At 36.8% G+C, this 26,814-nt stretch overlaps 2 protein-coding genes across 7 annotated transcripts in view; one reads left to right on the top strand and one right to left on the bottom strand.

Annotated features, from left to right (window-relative positions):
• Nucleotides 1-26,814, bottom strand: part of CTNNA3 (catenin alpha 3) — a 1,864,976-nt gene that overhangs the window by 1,028,768 nt on the left and 809,394 nt on the right. The window lies entirely within an intron of this gene.
• The window catches only part of LRRTM3 (leucine rich repeat transmembrane neuronal 3), a 202,599-nt gene continuing 176,528 nt past the window's right edge, over nucleotides 744-26,814 (top strand). The window contains exon 1 of the mRNA XM_081568956.1: nucleotides 744-7,704. Coding sequence (XP_081425082.1) covers nucleotides 6,244-7,704 — 1,461 coding nt within the window. The 5' untranslated portion in view covers nucleotides 744-6,243. The remainder of the gene's footprint in view (nucleotides 7,705-26,814) is intronic.

The raw sequence follows: 26,814 nt of genomic DNA, 5'->3' as shown, positions 1-26,814 counted from the left end.
GACCCTTGAACTGAAGATTAACTGAACCTAAAACAACCAAAATGATGCTGGTCAGACCAACGATGACCAATTTGAAGATGACTGTTAGTGATGACTGTGCTGTTTCTGCATGTAGCTTCCCCTCATCCACCTATAAAAGCTCTCACTCCCTGCTTGTCAGTGTGCATGTGTGGGGGGAGTTGGCCTCTGGACAGATATCTGCCACTTTCCTATCCAGTCACCAGTATCTGAAATAAAGCAAATTTCCTTTCCACCAACCTGGCCTCTTTATCGGCTTTTGGGCTGCAAGCAGCCAGACACCACACATACCCTCTGTAACAATACCATCCTGGTCCCAGTCACCATCGTCTCTCTCCTGATTGGTATAATATCCTCCCTTACTGGCTTCCCTGCTTTTACTCTTGTCCCTTTACAGTCTATTTCCTCTCTGACTTCATCTCCAGTTACTTTCTCCCATGCTCTCTACACTCTAGATTAATTGGCCTCTGCTATTCATTGAACACATTATCTGCTCCCACCTGAGTGCCTTTGCACTGCCCACCCCATATATATATATATATATACATATGTGTATATATATATATATATATATATATATATATATATATATATATATATATATTTAAGGTTAAAAACCTCATCTTCTTCAAGGCTTGGTCAAGCCACTTTCTTAGTGGGCCTAACCATCCTATTTTAGCTGAAATCCACCTCATCCCTTCCATTCCTAATCTTCACTGTCTTTTTTACTTTTCTTTTTTCTATAATTGTTGTTGTTTAGTCACTAAACAACATGTCCAACTCTTTGCGACCCCATGAACTGTAACCCACCAGGCTCCTCTGTCCTTGGGATTTTCCAGGCAAGAATACTGGAGTGCATTGTCATTTCCTTCTCCAGAGAATCTTCCGAACCCAGGGATTGAACATGTGTCTCCTGCATTGGCAGGTAGATTCTTTACCACTGAGCTACCAGGAAAGCCCGATAATATACTACTTTTATTATTTATTTTATTTTTATCGTTCATCTTACTCCTTCAGAATGTAAGCTTAGATATCTGCTTTGTACACTAATGTACTCTAAGTGTCTCGGAACAGTGTCTAGGACGTAGTGGTTACCCAAACTGTTAAATAAATGAAATCTCTGAGACAAACCCATTGTTAAGACATCAATATATCCACTTTGGGCTTCTCAGGTGGCACTAGCCAACCTACCAATGCAGAAGACACAAGAGACCTGGGTCTGATCCCTGGGCTGGAAAGATCTCCTGGAAGAGGAAATGGAAACCAACTGCAGTATTCTTGCCTGGGAAAATTCCACGGACAGAGGAGCCTGGTGGGCTTACAGCCCATGGGGTTACAAAGAGTCAGACATGACTGAGCACAACAGCACAAGCACAATATACACTTTAAATGGATTTTCTAAGTTTATATTTGGCAAGTCAGTTTCATATTAGACTGAAATCTGGCATTATATAACTGAGATTGGATTTATTTGCCCAATTTAAACAAAATATGTTAAGCTTTTTGAAGTCCTATAAGTGCAATAAAAAAGTCTTTAGATACATGACACTACATTCCATAAGTATATAAATCATTAAGGCCCTACACTCATTGGGGAAATTAAATTTGTCAGGTAGTTTATAGTTTGTTCTGCACATGGTTTTAAATGCAAATGAATTTGCTAAATACATAATGTAGTATAATTTTGCTTATTTTGAAAGGCAAATAAGAAATGATCATCTTGCAGTAGTCAACAAGTAGAATGAGAATAAACTTTAAAAAGTAACCAGCAAATTACTAAAATCTTTTTGAATATAAGGTTTCATTTTTCTTTTGAGAGATTTATCTTTGGAGTGATTTCTGTAGCCTCAAGTTTTTAGTCTGGTTTAGTATTGCACTATTTTATTTTTGGATTTCTCTACCAGCCTCATGGATGGTCTTCCTTCTTCAAGCACTTCATTGCCATATACCAGTACAGACCTGGTGGTGATACTGGCTTAAGGATTAGTGCCAAAGTAGGAGCCACCCAGAGAACCTGGAGTCAGACCCAATACAAGAATGGCTACTGATTACTGTTGAAGAAGAGATCAATAGTCAGAATTAAGAGAAAAAAATCAATTTTGAGATCCAAAAGGAGACTGTAAAGTCAGAACTATGGAGCAAGGCAAAATCAGAAGCCAAGATACCAGAAAAATGTCTGCTAATGGCATGGTGTGTAACACACAGCAAATGCTATTCACCATAGTGATCCAAGATTCATCCCAGGAAAAGCAAAGTAAGCAAACTACATTCTCAGTGGGCTCATCTGTGCTTCTGTCATAGAATGAAAGAAGAATAAAAACATAAAGTTGTTGGGGCCTCCAGTCATCCTAGAGCAGCCTTCGGCAGCTGTTGGGAAAACAGACATGGCAATGATTGCTTCCCAAAGAGAAGCAGGGGTGGTGAAGAGAAAAATCTGGGCCTTTCAAGCAACAGGGATGATAGAGGAGTTATAAATAGTATTCTCTTTAGTCTTTTTTAATAGATACAAATTGTCAAACCCTATTTGGGATGTTAGATGATAAAAGGTGTAAAATGCCAAAGGGAATATTCAAACCTATATTTACTATTCTCAAAAAATGTACAGTTTAACTATAAAGACAAGAGATGTCTGCATAAAAAGTGAAGATCACATGCTGACCATCTGAGTATTTCCAGTTTCCAATTTCTTGCCTTTTCACACACATTTTTAAAGAACACTTTCTCCAAAATTGTACCCAATCTCACTGGCTGAGGAATTTTGCAGAGATCAATCCTATGTATAAAAGACTAGCATTGCATAACTAGTTTATTCTATATCAAATGTACTTCTGACCCTCATAAAAATGTGTCTGTTCAGTAAATATTTATTGAGCATCTAAAATGTGCCAAGTGCTACAGCAGTTTTTAGGAAAACCAAAGCAGATAAAACTTTATTTTTGTCCTCACAGAACTTATATCACAATACCATAGTTTTATGTCATCTCTTCCTACTAGGAGAAATTTATTATTTTTATTCATTCCTTTACAGTGTATTTCCTAAACCTAGCTATCCATCAGAGTCTGCTGATAAATGTAGCCTCTTCTGTCTCCTTGAATCAAAATCTTGGGGGAGGGATTTACCTTTTTAACAAGCTCTCTGGGGGCTTTATGTAAATTCATAGCATAATAATTTAGGAGGAAACACTTCCCAAGTGGCACCAATGGTAAAGAATCTGCTTGAGGAGATGCAGGAGACGTAAGAGACACACGTTCAATCCGTGGGTCAGGAAGATGCCCTGGAGGAAGGCACGGCAACTCACTCCTGGAGAATCCTGTGGACAGAGGATCCTGGCGGGCTACAGTCCATAGAGTCACAAAGAGTCAGAAACAACTGAAGAGACTTAGCCTGCATGCGCTGTTCTATTAATGGCATCTTATATGAGAAATATGACTGTACCTAGGGGCCCCTTTTGTTTGTCATAACTGTTACCGAGCATCTCATCCTTTGAAAATATGAAAGCTTTCCATGATTTTCCACAGCCTATTCACCTAACAAAGACTAGCAAGGAAAATTAAAAAAAATAATAATAATAAATTGACATTTATTTTTAAACAAAATGGTTTTCTCTCTGGGGCAGATGTTACCATATTTTGCTCTGTTGAAGAAAATCAAACTTTAATTATGAGTTATGGTCCACTTTAAATATTCATTTTAAAGATAAAGTTGAGATGATGGAGATTTACGAACACTTCTCATCAAAGAAGGCAAGACTGAGAGCATCTCAGAAACCCATTAAACAATATAAAAAATATTCAGTGAAATAGTTCTTTGTGAGTTAATGATAGTCACAATAGTCACTATTCAATACTAAATAACATGCAATATCAGCAAGTATAGAAAAGTTGATACTATTCAAATAACAGTTAACACAGGCTTATTAAGTGCCACATACTAGTCTAAGATTATGGCATCTTCATACGGTATAGATATGGAGATGACTTAATTCTCAAACCCTCCATTAAGTGAAATTTTGTTATGATGCCTATTTTGTAGAAGACAAAACTAATGCATAGAGAAGATGAGAAACATAGTCAACGTTACAGAGCTGATAAAATACAGTCAGAATTTGAACCTAGGTGCAAAAATTCATCCTCTTAATCACTAGACTAAGCCTCTCCTCTTCAGTTTTTAGAATACTTATTAGAAGACACATATCAAAGAAGTTTATGCAAACCTGTTCTAGAAATCAAGAATTTTATTTTATTACAGCTTCTTTGCCAAAATGACTTAATCAGGCTAATTTTCATTTGACTCATTTTAAAGTAAAGATAACAATGCTGTTCAAACAGGATCATCAAGTGGTTAGAGGTTCAAGTATAAGAGAGATATGGTTCTGAATCTCAATCCTACCACTTACTATATGACCTTGAGCAAGGTACCTTTCCAAGTCTCAGTCTCCTCATCTTTAAAATGAAGGGTATAATGGGATCTACATCATAATATTGTTTACAGATAGAATAAGATAGCCCATTGAAGTGCTTTCTTAGAAATGGCTCAATAAATATTACCGTAATAAATACCAGCAGCATCAACAAACAACCAAATGCTCTCTTGATTCTTGTACTCACACTAAACATGGTTTATTTCTGTTCTAATTAAAAAAAAAGATGAAACGACAGCAACAAAAACAACAAACCGAGTCATAAACAATTAAATCAATTATGTCTTTTGTGGGAAAACCAGAAAGGTTATTGGACACATTACTTTATATGTCATTAGTTATCCTATCTGTTCCAAAATGTATGTGTGCTAGCATCCTGAGACGTCTTGTATAATATAATCATTGTGACTCCAAGAGGTCAGATGGGCAGGCAGTTAATGCTTCTCTGTGAAAAGCTCAGTAATTCATTTTATAAATTTCAGTTCCAAGCCTACGGTGAGGTTAAGAAAAATTGACATTCGGTCTGTGAACTTCATGTCAAGCTCCAGAAAAACTCTGGGCAGCACATGTTTAGCGATTAAGTGGATGCAGACAATAAAGACGTTGCCAAATTGTAAAACAAGACTTGGAAATTACAGAAAATGTTGCTACTTATTGATTACGGTGACCATTCAGTTCCTATTGAGCCACCCAAAAGAATCATTCATTTTCCAGCAGAGAGCCTGCTCATTTGCAAGATAAAAGAGAGACATTTCTGCACATGCCCATAATGTTCTTCACCACTGGGGGCAGCTTTACATAAGACTGCATTCACTGAAACCAAAGCAACAGTCTGAGCAGCTTTCAGAATGACAGTCTGCAGAAGTGAGCTGAGCGTGTGCGCGATACGGGGCTCTCCTGCCTTCTGGGCTCCAACGCAGCTCTGTGGCTGAACTGGGTGCTCGCCACCAGAAATGCTGGGCTATGGAATACAGATGTGGCAGCTCAGGTAGCCTCATGTTGCCTGAAGGAATACATCTTGCTTTCTGATAAGAAGAAATTGTAGAAGCCAGTTTTTTTTTTTTTTTTTACACCACCCCCCCACCAAAAAAAAAAAAAACTGTAAAGATGCAAAAACGTAATATCCATGAAGATCCTATTACCTAGGAAGATTTTGATGTTTTGCTGCGAATGCGGTGTTGGGATTTATTTGTTCTTGGAGTGTTCTGCGTGGCTGGCAAAGAATAATGTTCCAAAATCGGTCTATCTCCCAAGGGGTCCAATTTTTCTTCCTGGGTGTCAGCGAGCCCTGACTCACTACAGTGCAGCTGACAGGGGCTGTCATGCAAGTGGCCCCCTAAGCCAAAGCAAAAGACCTAAGGACGACCTTTGAACAATACAAAGGATGGGTATGTTTTGTCATTTTTCTTCTTTTCTTCTTAAAAAAACAAAAACAAAAAAATCCACTAGTCTGTATATTAATTCTGCCTTAATTATTGTAGAGATTACCTTGCTCTGCTCTAAGACTATAAATTCAACTGCTTACTGAACATGTTTCCTTGCTTAACTATTAAAAAAAAAAAAAAAGCCTAAAGAATTCTCTTTAAAGTATAAGGAGATGATATTTGATGTTAAATATTGTTCTGTACATTTAAATTTCTAAAAAGGAAAATATATGCTTATTTTTGCTTGATTAAAAAATAAATTAATTCTTTTTTGGGGGGATAACTTTTCTAAGTTGTTTTTATTTCCAGGTTTCAATGTAATTAGGCTACTGAGCGGATCAGCTGTAGCACTGGTTATAGCCCCCACTGTCTTACTGACAATGCTTTCTTCTGCTGAACGAGGATGCCCTAAGGGCTGTAGGTGTGAAGGCAAAATGGTATATTGTGAATCTCAGAAATTACAGGAGATACCCTCGAGTATATCTGCTGGTTGCTTAGGTTTGTCCCTTCGCTATAACAGCCTTCAAAAACTTAAGTATAATCAATTCAAAGGGCTCAACCAGCTCACCTGGCTGTACCTTGACCATAACCATATCAGCAATATTGATGAGAATGCTTTTAATGGAATACGCAGACTCAAAGAGTTGATTCTGAGTTCCAACAGAATCTCCTATTTTCTCAACAATACCTTCAGACCTGTGACAAATTTACGGAACTTGGATCTGTCCTACAATCAGCTGCATTCTCTGGGATCTGAACAGTTTCGGGGTTTGCGAAAGCTGCTGAGTTTACATTTACGGTCTAACTCCCTGAGAACCATCCCAGTGCGAATATTCCAAGACTGCCGCAACCTGGAACTTTTGGACCTGGGATATAACCGGATCCGAAGTTTAGCCAGGAATGTCTTTGCTGGTATGATCAGACTCAAAGAACTTCACCTGGAGCACAATCAATTTTCTAAGCTCAATCTGGCCCTTTTTCCAAGGTTGGTGAGCCTTCAGAACCTCTACTTGCAGTGGAATAAAATCAGTGTCATAGGACAGACCATGTCCTGGACCTGGAGCTCATTACAAAGGCTTGATTTATCAGGCAATGAGATCGAAGCTTTTAGTGGACCTAGTGTTTTCCAGTGTGTCCCAAATCTGCAGCGCCTCAACCTGGATTCCAACAAGCTCACATTTATTGGTCAAGAGATTTTGGATTCTTGGATATCCCTCAATGACATCAGTCTTGCCGGGAATATATGGGAATGTAGCAGAAATATTTGTTCCCTGGTAAACTGGCTGAAAAGTTTTAAAGGACTGAGGGAGAATACAATTATCTGTGCCAGTCCCAAAGAGCTGCAAGGAGTAAATGTGATTGATGCAGTGAAGAACTACAGCATCTGTGGCAAAAGTACCACAGAGAGGTTTGATCTGGCCAGGGCGCTCCCAAAGCCAACATTTAAGCCCAAGCTCCCCAGGCCGAAGCATGAAAGCAAACCCCCTCTGCCCCCCACGGTGGGAGCCACAGAGCCTGGCCCAGAGACTGATGCTGACACTGAGCACATCTCTTTTCATAAAATCATCGCAGGGAGTGTGGCCCTTTTCCTGTCTGTGCTTGTCATCCTGCTCGTTATCTACGTGTCATGGAAGCGGTATCCTGCCAGCATGAAGCAGCTGCAGCAGCGCTCCCTCATGAGAAGGCACAGGAAAAAGAAAAGACAGTCCCTAAAGCAAATGACTCCCAGCACCCAGGAATTTTACGTAGATTATAAGCCCACCAACACGGAGACCAGCGAGATGCTGCTGAATGGGACGGGACCCTGCACCTATAACAAATCAGGCTCCAGGGAGTGTGAGGTATGAACCATTGTGATAAAAGCGCTCTTAAAAGCTGGGAAATAAGTGGTGCTTTATTGAACTCTGGTGACTATAAAGGGAACGTGGTGCCCCTCTCCCCATCCCTCTCCCTCCCCCTCTGCTGGCAAAGTCCTTCCTTCCCGTCTGTTTTAGTACATTCATAATACGGGTCATTTTCCTTTCATACATAGTTAACCCATTGAAATTTAAATACCACAATCAATGTGAAGCTTGAATTCTGGTTTAATATAATGCCTATTGTATACAACCTTTTATTGATTCCATTAATGTCACACCTGTTTTAAGATAAAACTTCTTTCATAAGTGATCCCTCACATCTGCTGTTAATTCTCCTTCTGGTAGGACTGAATTTACAGTTTTAGAAGGTTTGCAGTTCATTGGTAAATCAAGGAAAACCTGAATGATCCCAGGTACTTGGAGCTGAAACTGATTCTAGGAGATGACTTGACTATAGGAATATTTAGGGGCAGCCTTAAAACAACGCCTAGCTTAAAAAGAAAATTGCAGGAAACTATTGAAAGATGGTGTTCTGTTAAAGCAGCACCAGAAGCAGTTTTCAGAGGTGTTTGAACTACAATAAAGCAAGCCTAAGGAAAACTGTGGAAGGGTTAAACTGCTGCAAGTAGATGACTGCAAAATGTGAGGAGACGGTAAAAACACCAAGTTTAGACTTGAAGCCTTGTCTCTGAAATCCATCTCTGTAAAAATCACAGTAGAGGTTTCACTGTCCATTTCTTTTAGCCTCCATATATCCAAAATGAGTGAATAAATAAATAAATAAAATAGGCAAGAGGCAAATTTGAGGAGGCAGATTTTTCCACACATCCTCACCTTAAGTTTGGAGATGAGGCTTGCAAACGGGAATGCAGCTTGCTAAACACATGTGGTTAGAAGCTTACTAGAATTTCCCTTTCAAGCACTTTTAAGACCCCAATGTAGGGAGTGGAATCATGAGCTCTGTCTGTTCTTCTGTTTGGGATTTGTCAGGCTGTCCTGTTGTGTTTCACTATATGTCCTGCACTCATGCCAGTCCCCTGATGACTGACATTTCATTCAGAGGTGTAGAGAACACATTTTAAGACCCAATTTCCATCACCCACCGACAGTCTCAATGAAAAGGATAGTTTTGACAACACCTTAATAAGATAAAATAAACCTTACAAGAAAAAAGACCAACCCCATGGCAGTTGTCTTTTGCTTCTCTATTGTTGATGTTACAGTTCTGATGTTACAGTGTCCCCATGTTCATCTGTATTGTGAATTCCATTCATCAGGATGAATCTGTACAGACCCTGCTGGCAATATGCAAGCTGCATGCATGTTTTTATGTCGATGGTGAAAGTTTATTGACTGCAGCACAAATATCATAGCTTCTGTATTTAAGTAACTTTGACTACAGTTCATTTAGATTTTAGAAAAATGTCTTTAGTCTGCTTTTCATTCTCTGAAATGAACAATTCCATTATAGGAGCAAAAATCACAAATTGCAATACTGAGCCTGTTTCATTTAATTTGACTTGCCAAGCCCTATATCTTTAACCATGCTCTTGTTCTTTCAAAACAGAATCGCTGCAGCAAAAAAAGAAAAAGTAAATGGCTATTTTTACCAGCATTTTTATATAGTTTGGAGGCTTTTCATATGCTAAGAGGAAAAATCTAGGCAAGTCACCATGAGATATAATTGCAAAGAAGCCAGATTATAAAAATCATACTTTTATAAGCAATAAAGAAAAAGGAACATCTCAAGTAGATTTTCCAAGGTATTTTGATTTTGATTAAATCTTAAATAGATACCAGTTCAGAGAAGCATCATAGATGGCTATAATATATTTGTCCATGGATAACTGTTGGATATGCATTTATTAATTGCAAATAGTCCCAGATTCCCAATTGATTAATAATGCAGATAATTCCTCACAGTACTATGAACTGGATGACTGAACCTACTGTGATGTTTTTCACTGAAGTTGTAATTTTACATTTTTCATAAAATGTCAGTAAATACATATTTCATCTAAAAAAAGAAATTTTCTTTGGTCAGCCTCATTTTTACCTGTACTAAAGATGATTGTATTAATTAAATGCAGTGTTAAAGTGAAAAAGCCCCTTTCTATTCTTTGATTTGAACTTCTGCCTCATTTGTCATGGGTACCAAATAAATTTAGGCAAGGTATATTTATCTTTATATTTTGAAATTTTTGAAAATTCTCAATGCTGTGGTACTGCTAGTATATATAAAACATGCTTGTTGTTTTAAAAGTGTTTCTAAAATTCAAAACCACTTGGTGTGTTAAGGTTACATGAATAACCAAAATTTGAAGGCTGGTCATTTTTTAATGGCTAACTTTAGCTATATATAAATTTAATACTAGAGAAGAACCAAAATAAAATTCCTTAAATTGTAAAAGTAATTTTGATTCAGAACATGAAATTATAAAAAAATTCTTTTCCCTCTCTTTGGAAATGAAGCATCTCTAGTTCTCAGTATGTAATTCTTGTAGGTTAGATAATCACTAGTTCACCACTATAAATTTAACAAAGCTGACTGGTAAATGTTCTGCTCAAATGTCGTTGTCCTCACACCCACCCAACGGCAAATTTTGGACTGCAAACCATAAATCTATTTTCATAAGTATTTTAAACTCAGTGCATATTAGTTGATATTTCATTTTCTGTCCCAAATTTATATTGTGTCCAACTAGACAACAGTTAAATAAACAGCCTGACCTGTTGAACTACACAACAGAGACACGTCAATGCAGAATGGATTCAGTCTTTAAATGCTTTACTAGAGAGAGAGGAAATACAGTTTAGTATTTTAAAAGTATGGCTTTTTTTTTCTAATTTTTATGAGCCCCAGTACACATAGTGCTACCACAACATGGAGTTAATATATTCCGAGTGCCACAGTCTTCTAAGCAATACTTATCCAAGATATATTCCTTTTAAATTAGTTTATATTTTCTAAAGATGTTGACATTACTTTTCAAATAATTTAAACCTTTTTTTTTTTTTTTTTTTTTACTTAATTTGGTGAACCAACTACCTAACCAGACAGGGAGGCAATAAACTGTATTTCTGTGGAGCAGCAGTGACCTCCAGTGGCTGGTTAGACTAACCACAGCTATTCAAACATTCTATTACTTTTCATCCTAAATTTCTATGTAAGTATGGTTTTCAACATATAGTTTTTGATCCATGAATCAGAGTTTATTTTTATTTAATTCCTCCTCTTTGGAAACATAGTTATAGTATAACATTTTAAAGTTATATTTTGTATATTGACTTACTTAGTAATGCCCAGAGGCCACAGAATTGGAACTGAGGGCTAGAAATAAGCCTCCTAAGATGAAGAACAAGTAATAACATAACAAAAAATAGATAATGAATAATTTAAAGTATTTAAAATCATCAGCATTGGCCGAATATCATTAGGTGAGAGTATTTACATAGGCATACTACTAAAATGTAATGTAATTTAGGTTGGGGAAAACAAATTTCAATATTAATATTGAAAGAACCAGTATCAGTTATTTACCAGCCAGGAGTGTCTGAGCTGTGGGATTGAGGGAGGCCTCCCCTCCCGGCTCTAGAATGCTTCAGTTTGTTGATCATGGCAGTGACCTGTTCTTTGCCCCAGTGCTCTCTCCCTCCCTCTCCCTTTTCAGTCAGCTGAACACTGGTCCTATTAGGCTCTCTGACAATGATGTTACAGTCTAAGAGGTGATGATTCATAGATAATGAAATTATGCTCTCCTTCTGGGGAAGGATAATGCAGAGTCAGATTTGTAGAACCGGAAAGGATTTTAGGATGCTGAAGGTGCATGAAGTATCTTCTCTTCCCTTGACATTTACCAAGAACAGAACTTAAATAGTTTATTTAAAGTGTGGATTAGACCAGCATCAGAAACAAGCATCAGGCTATGAAGACTAAGACAAAATGAGTTTCAGACATGACAAATGAGAACTGAGCCATGAGAAATGAAAAATTCAGAAAGAGTTGCTTCTTTTATTGCCTTTCCCCTGGATTCTCATTAGAATCTGGATCTGTAGCAAACCCATGGAGTTTTTCTATACTTGTATTCTGTTAGCTACCTTTATTAAAAATCAGAGGCAGCTGGAAAAAACTATTAATGTGAAAAATAGTTTCAGTGAATTTTAATTACAAATGTCATAAGAAAAACAGAACTAGTGGAAGCTAAGTAGGTTGTATTAAATGACTCTTGAGAACTAATAAAATAACATGGTGAAAGTCAGAGTTTCTAGAATCTAACCATAATTGCCTATAGAATTAGACCCACTTTGCCTACTTTCCAAAATCATCAGTGATTTTATAGTCAGCAGAATACAGTAGAAATACTACAGAGATAATCTGCATAAAAAGAGTTTATGATTCTTTTGATTTAAGGAATATATCACAGCCATATATAACAGAGCACTGTATGGGCCTTAAATTTCAAATTTCTCTGACATTTGCAAATCAGGTAATCCTGGGGAAATCCCTTAGCTTTTCTGAACTTGAAGTTTCCCATCTGTAAAATGGGCAAATATTATTGACTTCATATGGTTATTGGGAGGACAAAATGTGAGCAATACTTTGTAAACTCTAAAATGTCAACTACTTACTATTTTCAAAGAGCATTTATTAAGATGATCAGCTATGTATGCAGGTGTTCTGTGTTTGGCCTGGGCTAGAATGACATTACTAATCTCTATGTAACAGAAACCTAAATCCATTTACATTAATATGAATTCTGAGACTTGGCCATGAGTCTAGAACTTAATTTGTCTTTGATTTTTATTTTCCATAAAGAAGTTTCTTCCACCCAATGTTATCTAAGCTTACAGGTTATTAATAATGACCATAATATACAATAAACATAAATAGACACCAACCAGAGAACAGTGAATCAAAAGGTTATCCAACTAAATCAAAATTCTAATTTTGTCCCCCAAAATGTCATGACAACAAAAGCTTTCTAAATAACTTATGTTACTTGCCCTATTCCCCTCTTCAGTAGCACTATTTTGAGCCCTTAATGACTTTACACTTTACAAATATATTTGTGGCAGATGACATCATTATTGAGCAAAAAGTAATTGCTTCTAACATGTTACATGGGGTTAGCGCATATTCCAGGTATCGATTACATGACATATACTCTGTTTTATTTTCCTCCCAATGAAAGAGTATCCAAAATTTCCTTCCAGTATAGAAATTACTATTGGCTTTAATCTATCAGTTATTGCTATTGAAAATCACCGGATTAAAAAAAGTAGTATAAAAATACAAAAACTTTTTTATGAATAATAACGTATTCATTTATGCAAAATTAAATACTTAAGAGTACTCTTTGTGAGCTTTTCATCAAAAAAAAAAAATGACCAATGTAATCAAAAATCTTTCTCTACTGAATGTAGCATTTCTTACCAAGTATGATGAAGCAGATGTATTCTCAAAATTCTTATAATTTAAGTAGAAAACTGTTCCTCCTCCCTGACAGCTGAGTGTCTATGAAATCTTTTTCTGTGAAATCTTTCAAGAACAGAGAGAAGATGATGGTTTTTCAATGGAAAAGAAAAACCATTTTTAAATGTTATGCACCTGTACCTTCATAGGATTATTGGTATATGTGCTTGAGTTGGGTATCCTGAACATGTAAGGAGAATTTAAGGAACACAGAGAGAACAAGAGCTAAGACCAAGCAGAAGCAATCCATTTTATTGAAAAAAAGAAGGAGCTTCTGGCTTAACCTATCCAGAAAATGTTGTAATGAAAATTGATAACTTTCTTGACAATTCTTTATACTTTACTTTCAGGGAATCTCATTCCCCCTGCTCCAGGAAAAAAACAAAACAATTATCTATTCCTTTCTCCCACTCTTATATTATTCCATACTTCCTATGTAACACAAAAAAGTCTTCCCTCATATAAATCAACATAATTAGTCAACTTACTCAAAGGAGCATCGTATCTTCAATTTAAAAATTAGACCATAAAGCAAAATGTAAGTCTGGCTGACCCTTGCCCCTTTCCTCTACAGCTTACAAACCACCTCTACAGTATCTTCTGATTTTCAGTAGAAGAAAGAAGAAATATAGTTTAATTACTAATCTGGCAAAGGATTACAGCTTGAAAGTGAAAGTGAAGGTTGCTTAGTCATGTCCAACTCTTTGGGACCCCATGGACTACATAGTCCATGGAATTCTCTAGGCCAGAATACTGGAGTGGGTAGCCTTTCCCCTCTCCAGGGGATCTTCCCAACCCAGGGATTGAACCCATGTCTCCCGCATTGCAGGCGGATTCTTTACCAGCTGAGCCACAAGGGAAGCCCAAGAATATTGGAGTGGGTAGCCTATCCCTTCTCTAGCGGATCTTCCTGACCCAGGAATCAAACCAGGGTCTCCTGCATTGCAGGCGGATTCTTTACCAACTGAGTTATGTTGTTTTCCTTTTCAATTAACTAACTCCTAGAAACAAAATACAGGACTTTATCGATGGGAATACTCAACTACATGTCATCAGTCAAAACCACCTACCAACAATCAGAGTTTTGTCTTTTGCAGGGATGAAATGCAAATTTGGGGGGCCTCACAAATACAATGATAAGGCAAAGACTACAGTTAGGAAAGGCGATTTCTGTTAAAGCTTCATTGCACTAATTACACCTATTCAGGGTATAAAATACATTTTGCCAGTAAAGAGCAAAAAAGGATTTCAAATAAGTATAAATCCTTATTCATCATTCTTGGGGTGCAAACTTATTGATGAAGTAGAGGTAAAAAGATAATGTCTTCAGATAGTGAGGCTATATAGTACAGTGAGTGGTGATCATGGCTTCAACTTGGTGGTCCATATGTGTAGTTAAAAAGTGCTTCTTATCATTAATATTGATCTGTTCTACTCTGCAAGAAGGAACATGCTTACCCCCTTTTGATGCCATCAACCAGCATCTCACAAGAATGTTTAAAGGAGATTTATAGAATGTAGCACATTGATCTTGAAGTAGTAGAGTGACTTTAAAGTCTCTAATAAACCTAGGATAACTTACAACAGTAAGCCCGGGTCTCCTGCTTTGCAGGCAGACTCTACCTGAGCCATGAGGGAAGCTCCTATAAACTCTCTAAGAAATCTGAAAGCTAACTAGGCACTTTAGGATCAGTGCTGGCTTGTCTTTCATCAGTTTATGAAAAGGATTCTGTTCAATTTGTATGAAATTTCAAAGTTAAAGGCTATAAATATTTGGTTGGAGTATTGTCATTTATCCTAAGAAAGTTTAGGTAACATCACTGAACTACAATTAAATAGAATAATTAAAGATATATTTCATATGGTAGAGGCCCTATTACATATATATTTTGTGTTTTCCACCAAGCTAGGAATCTTTTAGATGCTTAGGGAAGAAAAAAAAAAAAAAAGAATCCCTATCCTTCCTCTGATTATTAACATTTCACCACACGTTTATGTGTATGTATATTTTTGCATATTTGACTTCTTATTATGTGCCAGGAATGTTTACATATATGTCTTTTAATATAAGAACAGAGGCTTTATATTGACTCTCTTCTTTGACAAGTTTCATCCATTAATCCTAAATCTTGTCCCTTCTTTATAGGACTGCCCTAAAATCATTCATTCACTACCCACAAAAGGCTTCTCAAACCAAAGAATACTTCTCCAGCCCCTATTAGGAAATGAATTCCAGTAATCTACCATTAGGATGTCCCTTTGCTGGCTATATTCTAATCTGCCAGTACAGTCATCTTCCCAGTCTGTGGCACCCACTCTGGCCTTATGTCATTAAAAGGCAGCATGCACTTAGTCCTATGGACTTTTATGGGGAGAACTGAGTAGTAAAATGTAAAAATCTACGTATATTTCTATGGGCTCCACCTTGCTTGTTCTTCTGGTCTAACGCACAGAGATGTGTGGGGTCTCTATTAGTTTACACTGAAATGCAAAAGCATTACGCTAGTTATAAATTAAAAAGGAAAGGTCAAGACAGACAAAACATAGGGTCCAAAACTCATGTTCTGTATTTCTTATCTTAACAATGATAGTAAATAGCGGACATTCTTTATTTCACTTTCCTGACATCTGTTTTACTCTCCACATTTACCACCGTATTCTTAAATTTAAGCTTCACAATTCTTAAATGTTTTGACTTCTAACACAGGTTTCTTTTGTTTGTTCTTTAGTTGTTTTGTTCCATGCCTGAAGATCTTTTCCCAGTTCTTCTGTTGTATAACACTGCTGGCTTTGCTAGAAACCCTGCTCAAATTTTGAACCTGTCAGAAAGTCACAAGGGCAATTCATCAGTTTTGTGATCAGAGTGATCAGACAAACTGACTGGCTTTGTCTCTAGAGTGCAATCTAGTCAAGTCTGAGGTGTCTGCCTTCGATCTTCCCTGCCTCCCATTCCCAGACCTTCCTTCCACTTAGGATTTTGCACACTGAAATTCCTCCATCCAGGACTACCTAGGGCTCTCTTGGTTTTGTCCTCCTTACTCAAAATATATCCCCAGATCTTGACTAGTATCGTTATCCCTTTCAAGGACACTCACACTTTAATTGAGATTAAAAGAAAAAAAAAAAAAAAAAACGTTTTGCTAAAGGTAACAAAGTCATATACTAAGAGCTGGGGTTATGCTTCTGAAGGCAAAAGTGCTTTGCCAGCCCCTCTGAAATCATTCTTTGTAGATACCTCTATATTTTTCTCAAACATGAAGTGGGGCCTTCCCACAGGAACCAAGGCAGGGCAAATAATCCATGTTTCATTCAGTAAACTATAGTCTGAGAAATCTTCTCAGTGAATTACCATTATACACAGGATTTCTCCTTAGTTTTCTTCACAGAGAGACAATACTACATACAAGACAGAACTTGGGCTATGGATCCAGGATGAACCAGTTTGACTGGTTCTGGGACTTAATAACTGCAAAATATTGACTATTAGCTTCTTCATCTTAAAAATGAAAATGTGTAAAATAATATAATAATCACAGGGTTGTCACAATAGGGCAAAGAATCAGCATTTCTTGAATATTTTTATGTACTTTGTTTTGGCATGCTGCATGTATTATTTAATTTAATACTCACAAAGATCTTATGATGATTAAATGAGATGACTTAGATAAAAATCACTTAGTATAAAGCTTGGCACATAACTGTAACCTACTCCTTCACTTCATTAGCTCAAATTGCTAAAAGTTTCTGTACAACAGTATGCTTTAATAGCTGTATTCCATTATGTCATGTCCGATTCTTTGCAACCCCATGGACTATACAGTCCATGGAATTCTCCAGGCCAGAGTAGCCTTTCCCTTCTCCTGGGGATCTCCCTAACCCAGGAATCAAACCCAGGTATCCCCCATTGCAGGCAGGCAAATTCTTTACCAACTGAGCCACAATGAAAGCCCTATCTATTTTTGTATGGAATAAAAAACATATCTGGCTGACTTTTAAGAAATAGAATCTTGACTGCCAAAACCTCAGGGGCACATAGTTAATACTGAAGAGTAACATGGTATATAAAACCTAAGTCCTAATCTCCCATCAAAGTCCAACGGCATCTTTACCTTTATTCCCACACTATTCCCCTTGCTCTAACACTGGCCAGTTCTTGAAGTAGCATGTGCTTTCCTTGTTGCTGTTCACTTGCTAAGTCGTGTGAGACTCTGCAACCCCATGGACTGCAGCACACCAGGCTCCCCTGTCCCCCACTATCTTCCAGTTTGCTCAAATTCATGTCCGTTGAGTCAATGATACTATCTAGCCATTTTATCTTCTGCTGCCCTCTTCTCTTTTGCCTTCAACCTTTCCCAACATCAGAGTCTTTTCCAATGAGTCAGTTCTTCATATCAGGTGGCTAAAGTATTGGAGCTTCAGCATCAGTCCTTCCAGTGAATATTCAGGGTTGATTTCCTTTAGGATTGACTGGTTTAATCTCCTGGCAGTCCAAGGGACTCTCAAGAGTCTTCTCCAGCACCACAGTTCAAAAGCATCAATTCCTCAGTGCTCAGCCTTCTTTATGGTCCAGCTCTCACATCCATATATGACTACTGGAAAAACCATAGCTTTGACTATATGGACCTTTGTACTTTCCTACCTTGTGCCTTTACTCAAGCTATTTCTTTTATGAGAAATGACTTTCCTCTCCTTTTCAGGTCTTCCTGGCAATCTCTTCTCGTTTATCAGTTGATTTCAAAAATTATTCTTACAAAAATATGGTTTTCAAGACTCATATTTAGATTTAAATCGCTTCTATGTTGTAAATAATCTGACAACAATTTATCTTTGCTAGTTACCAATGGTATGACCATTTTGGCTGGTATGTTAAAGTGACTAAGAGCTAAAAAGTATTCTGAGACAAATAAAGAATATTTAATTCAAAGAATGAATATATCTTGATTTTAGTGAAGGTTGGATAGTCAACTTTTGTTGTAAAGGCCATATATTTGTCACTGCCCTCATTCACTGCTTCTTGGGAAAGGTCCTTTCTCTTTAGCGTGGATGTCTCCTGATCGCTTGCCTAGTGCCACAAGGCTTCTACTTTAGACATGTCCCAAGGTCTGTCCTCTTCCCAAATAAAGTGACTTCCCCACAGTATCACAGAGACCAAGTCAGATGTCTTCGGCTTACTAATTAGACACATTTTCAAAGTAACTATTCTACTGAAAACTGAACATCAAATACTTAGAAGTTGACAATTAGAAATGCTCAGTTGTTTTTTTTTTTTGTTAACCTCCTGAACATTGATTATGCAGAAGGCACAACTGATTATAGAGGACTGAAGCATCTGCCAGTTGATGGCTGTTTCCTTTCCTCCTTTCTGTTCATCATCTTACACCTTTCCACTGAATTTCTTTTCTCTCTCTCGTCACCAGTTAAAATATCTTTCAATTTTTCCCTCTATCCAACTTTTATCGATAAGTCAATTTATACCACTTGACTATGTACCTTCTGACTGGGTTAACAGGAAAATTAACTAATGCTAATGCTAATGGCTTTTTTTTTTTCTTTTAGAAAACAATAATTCAGATAGCACAGTCTAATAATTTAATTCAAAAGAGTCAAAAATCTATTTGTATTCAACAGCTTTTTTAGTTCTATAAATGAAGAACTGTAATTCTGTAAACTGTAGTTTAATTTCAGAAATAGAAATTATATCCCTCTCTAATATACTTTAAACTCACATTTTAATTGTGATTTGTAAAGGCAGGGAAGATTTATTATAACAGAACATCCAGGTATTTCTTTTCAGGTAAGGTATCACTCAGTCTCTGGACCATGGTAATCTTTGCCATCAATGAAACAGATTCATTTTTGGAACATATGTACTAAGAGAATTGAAATGAAACCTTTATTTAGTCATAAAACTTGTAACTATGAGGGTTTTTAAGAACTTCACAGTCCATTTTCTTACCTTCTATTTGAAACCCTAAGCTAATTTAATTGTATTTTCAGTGATTTTTTAAAATTAATTTTTATTGGGGTATAGTTGCTTTACAATGATGTGTTAGTTTCTACCGTACAGCAAAGTGAATCAGCTACATGCACACAAATATCCCCCCATTTTTTTATTTTCTTCCCATTTCAGTCACCACAGAGCACTGAGAAAGGTTCTTGGAACTATACAGTGGGTTCTCATTAGTTGTGTATTTTATACATAGTATCAACAGTGTATATTTGTCAATCCCAAAGACTGTATTCCTTAGTCCCTCTCTTAGTTATCAATTCCAGGTTTTTACTACAAACATTTGCATCATTTTTTACCTCTAACCTTTCTCTCTCTTGCTTAAGAGATACTGTGTGGTTACTTTAATTAAAAAAAAAAATTCTGTTTCTAATCTTGTTTAAAAGAAAGAAATATAAGAAGTGGTTGAGTTATTGTTCTACTTTTAATCTTCAGTATTGGAATCTGCTTAGTCTAGGTAAGGTAGAGGGCCCTGGACTCCATGGCACATAGTTTGAAGACGTGAAAAACCACTGTTCTGAAATCAGCACTAATCTACTATAGGTTCAAAATATTCTGCATAGTTAATAGCTGAATGAAGGAACTCAGTGCTTAACTAACCCATAGCCAATCATATAGGCAAGAAGTTTTGCAGTAGGATGTATTCAGCAGTTTTCAATACCAGGCTCACAAATTATATTTCCAGAGGTCAAATTTGCACATGACTCTTTCAACCACAACTGTCTCCTCATACTTAACTCAGTTTAACATCCAGCAGTGTGTTGTGCAGAAATAATCAGTGGCTAAATTATTGCCATTTTGTTCGCTCAGTTCACAGTAGCCCACTGATGAGGTGTTTTTTGTTTTTTTTTTTTAAAGTATCTGATCTTCAATTTGTATTTCAACTGTACCCAAGTGCAGATGCCATCTCTGGTAACATGACAAAACAAAATTTAGGTTAATAAATGTTTCTCTGTGCTCCAATCACGGCACGCATCCTACAGTAACTATACTGTAGCTCAAAGTGTTGTAAAAAATGCAACTGAGTTTCCTGGAGAATCATTTTAGAGTTAATTAAACCTTCTCCACCTGTAATTTAAGAAAAAAGGAAAAACCCAACACTCCTAAAGACCATGGGGGAAAGGCAGTTTAAGAAATAGAAGTCCTCTGTTTATCCAGGGAGGTACTTTACAAGGCAGACAGCTACACCACAGTTGAGAGACAACATTTCCTCAGCTGATTTGGTTAATTAAAATGCACAGTTACAACAGGCTTTCTTAGAGCCTGCAGCTGAATGACCGAAGTCTCCATTTTCCTCCAGTGTCACACAGAACGTGAAGAGGCAAACATACTGCCGGAGCACAATTTGACTCACTAAAAATCCAGCACTATAAACACGAAATACATTTCTCAGGCACATTTTAAAAGACGTATTATCAAGATTTATGGCACAAGGATGGAAATAATTTGCAGTTAGGCAGCACCAAGAGACTATCCTAGGTTCCTCTCAAAGCAGTTTTCAGTAAAATTTACAAATAAATCTTTAGGGTAGAGTCCACTTTCAACGCAGAAATCTTTAGCTCTACCCTTTCAAATGTATGGAATTTGAATCTGACTAACAGCCCGTCTGTTGCCAGAATTTATGAGTGATATGAAAAATCAAAGGCCACAAAAGCTATTTGTCAAATCAACTGCAGAACGCAATACCAGTCTGCAGGGCTCATTTGCAGAACTCATGATGAGTATGGGAGGAGGGGATGCGAACAGCTGCAGCCTTGACGGCACTGCCTGTGCCAGCCAGAATTCAAGCCGCGTGAGCTGGGTATGACTGAAAGAGGGGACCAACAACAACAACGAACAACAGAAAAGGTTCTTATATCTAAGTTTTTATTAAATCAGTACATCAGCGTGCCCAGATGAATACCTGCAGAACCAGTTTAAGATAGATGTGGCCTGCAGGTATTCAAATTAAATCAGTTCATGGAAGACTACGTTTATTTCCTGGCATGAGAGAGATATTACAGCCTTTGAATCAGTTAGACTAGTAGCATGGCATCCAATCAGTTTTCTCATCTGCAAACTGGGAACAGGGCTTCACATCTCAGGGCAACTGAGGATAAATCGAGATGACATGTTTGTGGGCAAGCAAGTGCTCAATAAAAGTTATTCTCCCCTCTTTTCACTAGTTGTTCTCGCAGCACAGTGAGTTGATGTGAATGGCAAAGTCAAAGTTCCCATATTAACCATTTAAATGAAGAAGTCCACAATCTATAGAAAATGATTAAATATTCTTGGAGCCTAATTAACAAATTAAATCAACCCAAATAGGGATCCCCAGAAATTTGAAAATCCTCTATTAACATCCACTAATGAAATTTCCATATTAAGGTTTGTTCTATAACAATTTTGCTTAGCATCAGAGTAAAATTTTTTGATCTTAGTGTTGTCTTTTTCTAATAATTCAGCATCATTTCCTTTTCATAAATGTTACTTGAAGAACTGACTCCATTGCTTTTCAAAATATCTCTTTAAATATCTCTAACGTCTGTCTGTGTGTCTTTCTTTTCATTTTTGTCTCCCAAACATGGACATATCACATCCTCCCGCACTCAGTACTGAAGGAAACATGCTGTTACTACTGTAGCAAATAAAGTGGTCTATGTAACTTAATACCTAGTTCATTTCCAGTGGGAAATAATTTAGGTGCTTGGAAGAAAGGAACACAATATAATATTTGTGTTTTCAAAAACTCTAATTGAGTCTGTGAAATAATGACTGAATTATTCAAAGCAACTTATCCATAAAGTCACAATAAAATAATTTCAATGGATATTTACTGAGCACCTACTACATGCAGGCATACAAGTGAATTTTTGTTTTTCCTCAAAGCAAACAAAACATAGCAAGTGGCAAAGGATATTTGAAATTTGGAGTCATATCACCAGGAAAGCCATTGAATTATTTGACTGGTTTTGGAAAGTCACTTCTTCATAAAGCATTGAGTTTTCTCTTCTCAAGAGAGAAATCTGATACATGCCCTTCACTGGAGACATGATAATAATTAGTTCTTTTCAAAGACTTTGAAAAGAGCAGAGATGAAAAGATCTGTAAGAGTTTCTAAATGACACAAGATCTGTGAAACGGTAGATATTTAACACAAACCTCATACAGCTCTTATGTAGATTCATTAGTTAATCAGTTAGTTAATGACTTTGAAGTGTAAAATCTTATTAGACTTTTTTTACACTTTAATGCATATGAAGAAAGAAATTACTGTCTGAAGTTAAAAAGTGACTGTACCATTCTAATATATTGTATCTTTCTAAGACAGACTTTCAAGATGTTCTTTCCTACTCTGATTTTTTTTTTCCCCCTAAACAACTACTGAAAAACCTATATAGACCCTGATTCTCTACCACTTTATTGTTCAGTTTTGGCATGGGCTTCCAGTTAACAGTAAGCACAGAACTGGGTGGGGGGGGAAACACAACACATATTTTGTGTAATAATATAAAGTATTATTTGATGATAATAGTATCAACTGCTAAAAACATGCTATTTAAATACAGTTTTGTACTTCTGTGCAACAGGGGAGTGAAACAAACTGTTGGGTAAACTGAAAGAAAGTGAACAAGGGAAGGAGTTGAAACCCAATGTTGACTACCTTGATCCTTGGAAATAGTGACTGATTTCTCTCCTGAATGCTGGGAAGTTGAGAAAAGATGGCAGAGGCGTAATTAGTTTAGCAATATTTTACTATGTGGGAGACATTTCTATAGCTTAAACAAAAGTTGTGCTTGGCATATAATATATATAGAGAAAAGTGCACATATTATCAATGTATAGCTCAATGGATACTGAGTTCTTGTGTTCTCTGTAGCCAAGATCAAGAAATAGAAGATTCCCAGAACTCCAAAAAGCCTCTCTGTTTCCTCCAATCACTAGACCTATTTCCAAAGGTTAACCACTATTGCTACCTCTAACAGCAAATGGTAGCCTTATCTGTCTTGGTACTTTATATAAACGGAATCATCAAGAACGTACTCTCTTTTGAGTCTAGCTTCTTTCTGGTGGCATTCTTCCATGGTATTCACCCATATTGTTGAGGGTAGTTGTAGATCTACAGATTTCTAATCTTAGTCCCTCCACCGCAACCCCACCCACACACACACAGAATTAATTATTTTCTTATGCAAAGAATGGCCAAGGATCCGTGTACTGGAAAGCCCTTGAACATCCTGGGAGACAGAAATTGCAAGTGAAAAATTTCCTCAGTGGACAAGAATTTGAGCAAACCGCTGGAGATAGTGAAGGACAGGGAAGCCTGATGTGCTGCAGTCCATGGGGTGACAAAGAGTCAGATACAGCTGAGTGACTGAAAAACAAGAAAATTTTCTCTTGCCTTTTTTTCTTTCTTTCCTTTTTTTTTCCTTTTTTTACATTGGTAAATATAATGCAATCTTGTATTATTTTGCAGTTTTAAAATCTAGTCATGGACAGAACCAGCTCTAAGGGGCACACTGAAGCAATCTTTTTTTTTTTCTTTTCCCCAGTAGCCCTTCTTTTCAGCCCTGAATCCCCTACTCAGCTCTCCATACCAGCAAATCTCCTAGTAAGCCTTCCCCATTCTAGCAGCTGTAAAAAAAAACAATTGGATAAACTACTTCACACCAAGGTGTTAATGCCAAAATCGTTAGTTCTCTAAGGTATGGCCTAAGGACAGTGCACAGAGGCCCAATTATTCTCTGATTACTCTCTAATGGGGTCTCTGGTAGAGCTGCATTTATTGATTTATGCTATAAGGTTCCCTTACACTGAAAGACTGTAGGAAACAGACACTGGCATCCTATGCTGTCTTTACTAGTAGAAGGTTATTGCAACTATTATTTCACTACATCACACAGTGTTCTGTTTACGAGAGCCTGTCGGGGAAGGGACATTAGTTCCACTTCTTCATGTAACTGATCCTGCCCACAGCATCCCCTTCTCTCCCCTGCATTTCCCCCCACTTCTCTCCTGCTAAAAATACCAAAGAATAAGAGATAGACATTTCTAACAAGTATTCAGAACTTTTTAACTCTTCTTTTTGGTATAACTTCCTCATCCTTTGGAGAAGGAAATGGCAACCCACTCCAGTATTCTTGCCTGGACAATTCCAAGGACAGAAGAGCCTGTTGGGCTACAGTCCATGAGGTCACAAAGAGTCAGACACAACTGAGCAACTAACCCTTTCCTCACCCTTGGTTTCATCTTTTTCTTTCATTCTCTGTTTAAACATCTTTGAAATTTTAAAAATCCTGATGAATTCAGGAAGAGTATAGATTGATTTGATGAAATATGCTATCCCTTAAGGAGAAATTTTTAGTCACTGATATTAGACCAAGCTGGCCAACTGAGGGATACGTATTTTAGGCAGAGGGCTCTTCCAGCAGTGTTCAGATTACACCACACTGGTTGGCTGTCAACAGAATGACTGAGAAGCTCATTTTTGAGGCACAGGATGTATAAGGCATTACACAACAAAGGTTTTTTTATAAAGCTTTGCTGAATGCATTGACTGAAGGTATTTTCCATCAGGTGAAATGGACAGAATGAGATAATGTCTAGGAAAACTGTAGATCGAGAACAGGATAAAAGATAAATGTACTTGTGAGAAAACATGGAATTTAATTTTCAGTAGAGCTGTTATAAAATTTGTTATGTGATATTTTGCAACTACTGCACTACTGGTCCATTCTTATTTTCAAGGCTCTCAGAGTTCTACTTGGGAAGATTTGATTAATGCATTATTTATCCAAGAGTCATTGATTTATGGAGCTTAACCATAAGCTACAGCATAGATCATTTTCTTTCTAATATTTATATCTATAGGAAGAATACCACAATGACGGGGTTATTCTACCCTTGACTGGTAATCCACGTAAGCAATGACCCCAACTGACAATAATGAAAATATTAAATAACAATCTGTTATTTACCCCCTTCATTGCTAGGATCCCACTATTTAAATTAAGTAAAACAATTTCCAGAAATTCAGTGATAATCTATAAATCATATCACAAAACAGTCCAATACATATTCCAGTAAAATATTCTCTGTGCAATGGGGAGGAGGACATGTCAAATGTGGATCTCTTAATGCCTGTATTAATTTTTAGATCAAATAAATAATTCCAGTTCAGATAAATTAAAATTGTGGATTTTTTCCTTTCTGTTAAAGCTATTTGATTATGACACACTGGAAAAAAGCATATTGTCTTGCAAAAAAATATGAACAAATTTATTCCAGACTATGACAGGATAGTCATATTTATGTAATTTCTTATTTATTTAAATATCTTTCCAAATAAAAAATTAATTTGTTTAGAAACCATCATTCCTGAAAATTTCAGGGTAAACATTCCCTTTAAAATTCACTAAATCCAATATAAAAATCACTAAATCCAATGTAATAATTAGGACCTGTTAGGTTAATTTTTTTTTTGTCTGGCAGTAACTGTAGAATTAAACATGACTGGAGTACCACTGTGTATATTTCAAATGCTTATAATATACAAAAATGATCATTTATTTGTTTATACTTGGAAATTACCGGGCAGCTTCGAACTTGACAAGGCCTGCATGCCCAAAACACATGTAAAAGGATATCTCTCTCAAACACTTTGTGATGCTAACAATGCACACAGGGAAGAATGGATACTGAAACTATGAAATGGAGAAGCATTTTACTAGATTTCTGAGTGGATCATAGGCAGGGGTCAGTCCCCAAACCAGACACTGCATGGAAACTTGTCACATCACAGCTCAGAAACTTCTAACATCTCCTTAGGACTGATCTCATTTGGGGCTCAACCTACTCTTTCAGTTTCTCTTGTGTAATTACCCTTATCCCACTATGCTCCAACAAAACCACAATGTACCATTCTTTGAACATCTCCCTCAGAGTCTACCACTGATTTGCTTATATTTTGCTTCTGCTTGAAACATTCTGTTTTGCCAAATTCATCTTATATTTTATCACCATAATCCAATTTTTCCATGAACTATTTTCTGATTATTATAGCTAAAAGTATTTTTCTTTCTCCCTCAACTTCAGTTGTACATCATTATCATCATTACCATTACAATTATCTACTTCTATAGTCATTAATATTTTCTAATGTGTTATATTTAGTTATATCCATATGTTATCATCCTTACAGGAAAATTTTACAGGGAGAAAATGTATTGTAAACATGTATTTTGTTTGTTTGTTTGTTTTATAGTCCAAGCATGCTTAAGGCAGGATTTAAGATATAGTATATGGTTAATAGACTTCCTGATGGCTCAGCAGTAAAGACTCTGCCTCCAATGAAGGAGACACAAGAGAAATGGTTTCAATCCCTGGGTCAGAAAGATCCCCTGGAGGAGGAAATGGCAACCCACTCCAGTATTTTTGCCTGGAAAATTCCATGGACAGAGGAGCCTGGCAGGCTAAAGTCCAAAGGGTTGCAAAGAGTCAGACCAATGAGCGACTGAACACACACACACATGCTTAATAACTGTCTTTAATGAAATAATGTCACACTTGTGCGAGTCGTGCTGAAACTCTAGTGTGTTAAACAAGAGATTGTTATTCCCTTTGATGTTGTTCT

The sequence above is a fragment of the Giraffa tippelskirchi genome, chromosome 2 (genome assembly GCF_054371585.1).
Source record: "Giraffa tippelskirchi isolate mGirTip1 chromosome 2, T2T-mGirTip1v1.2.pri, whole genome shotgun sequence".
NCBI lineage: Eukaryota > Metazoa > Chordata > Mammalia > Artiodactyla > Giraffidae > Giraffa > Giraffa tippelskirchi.
This window is presented reverse-complemented; position numbering and strand designations above follow the sequence as displayed.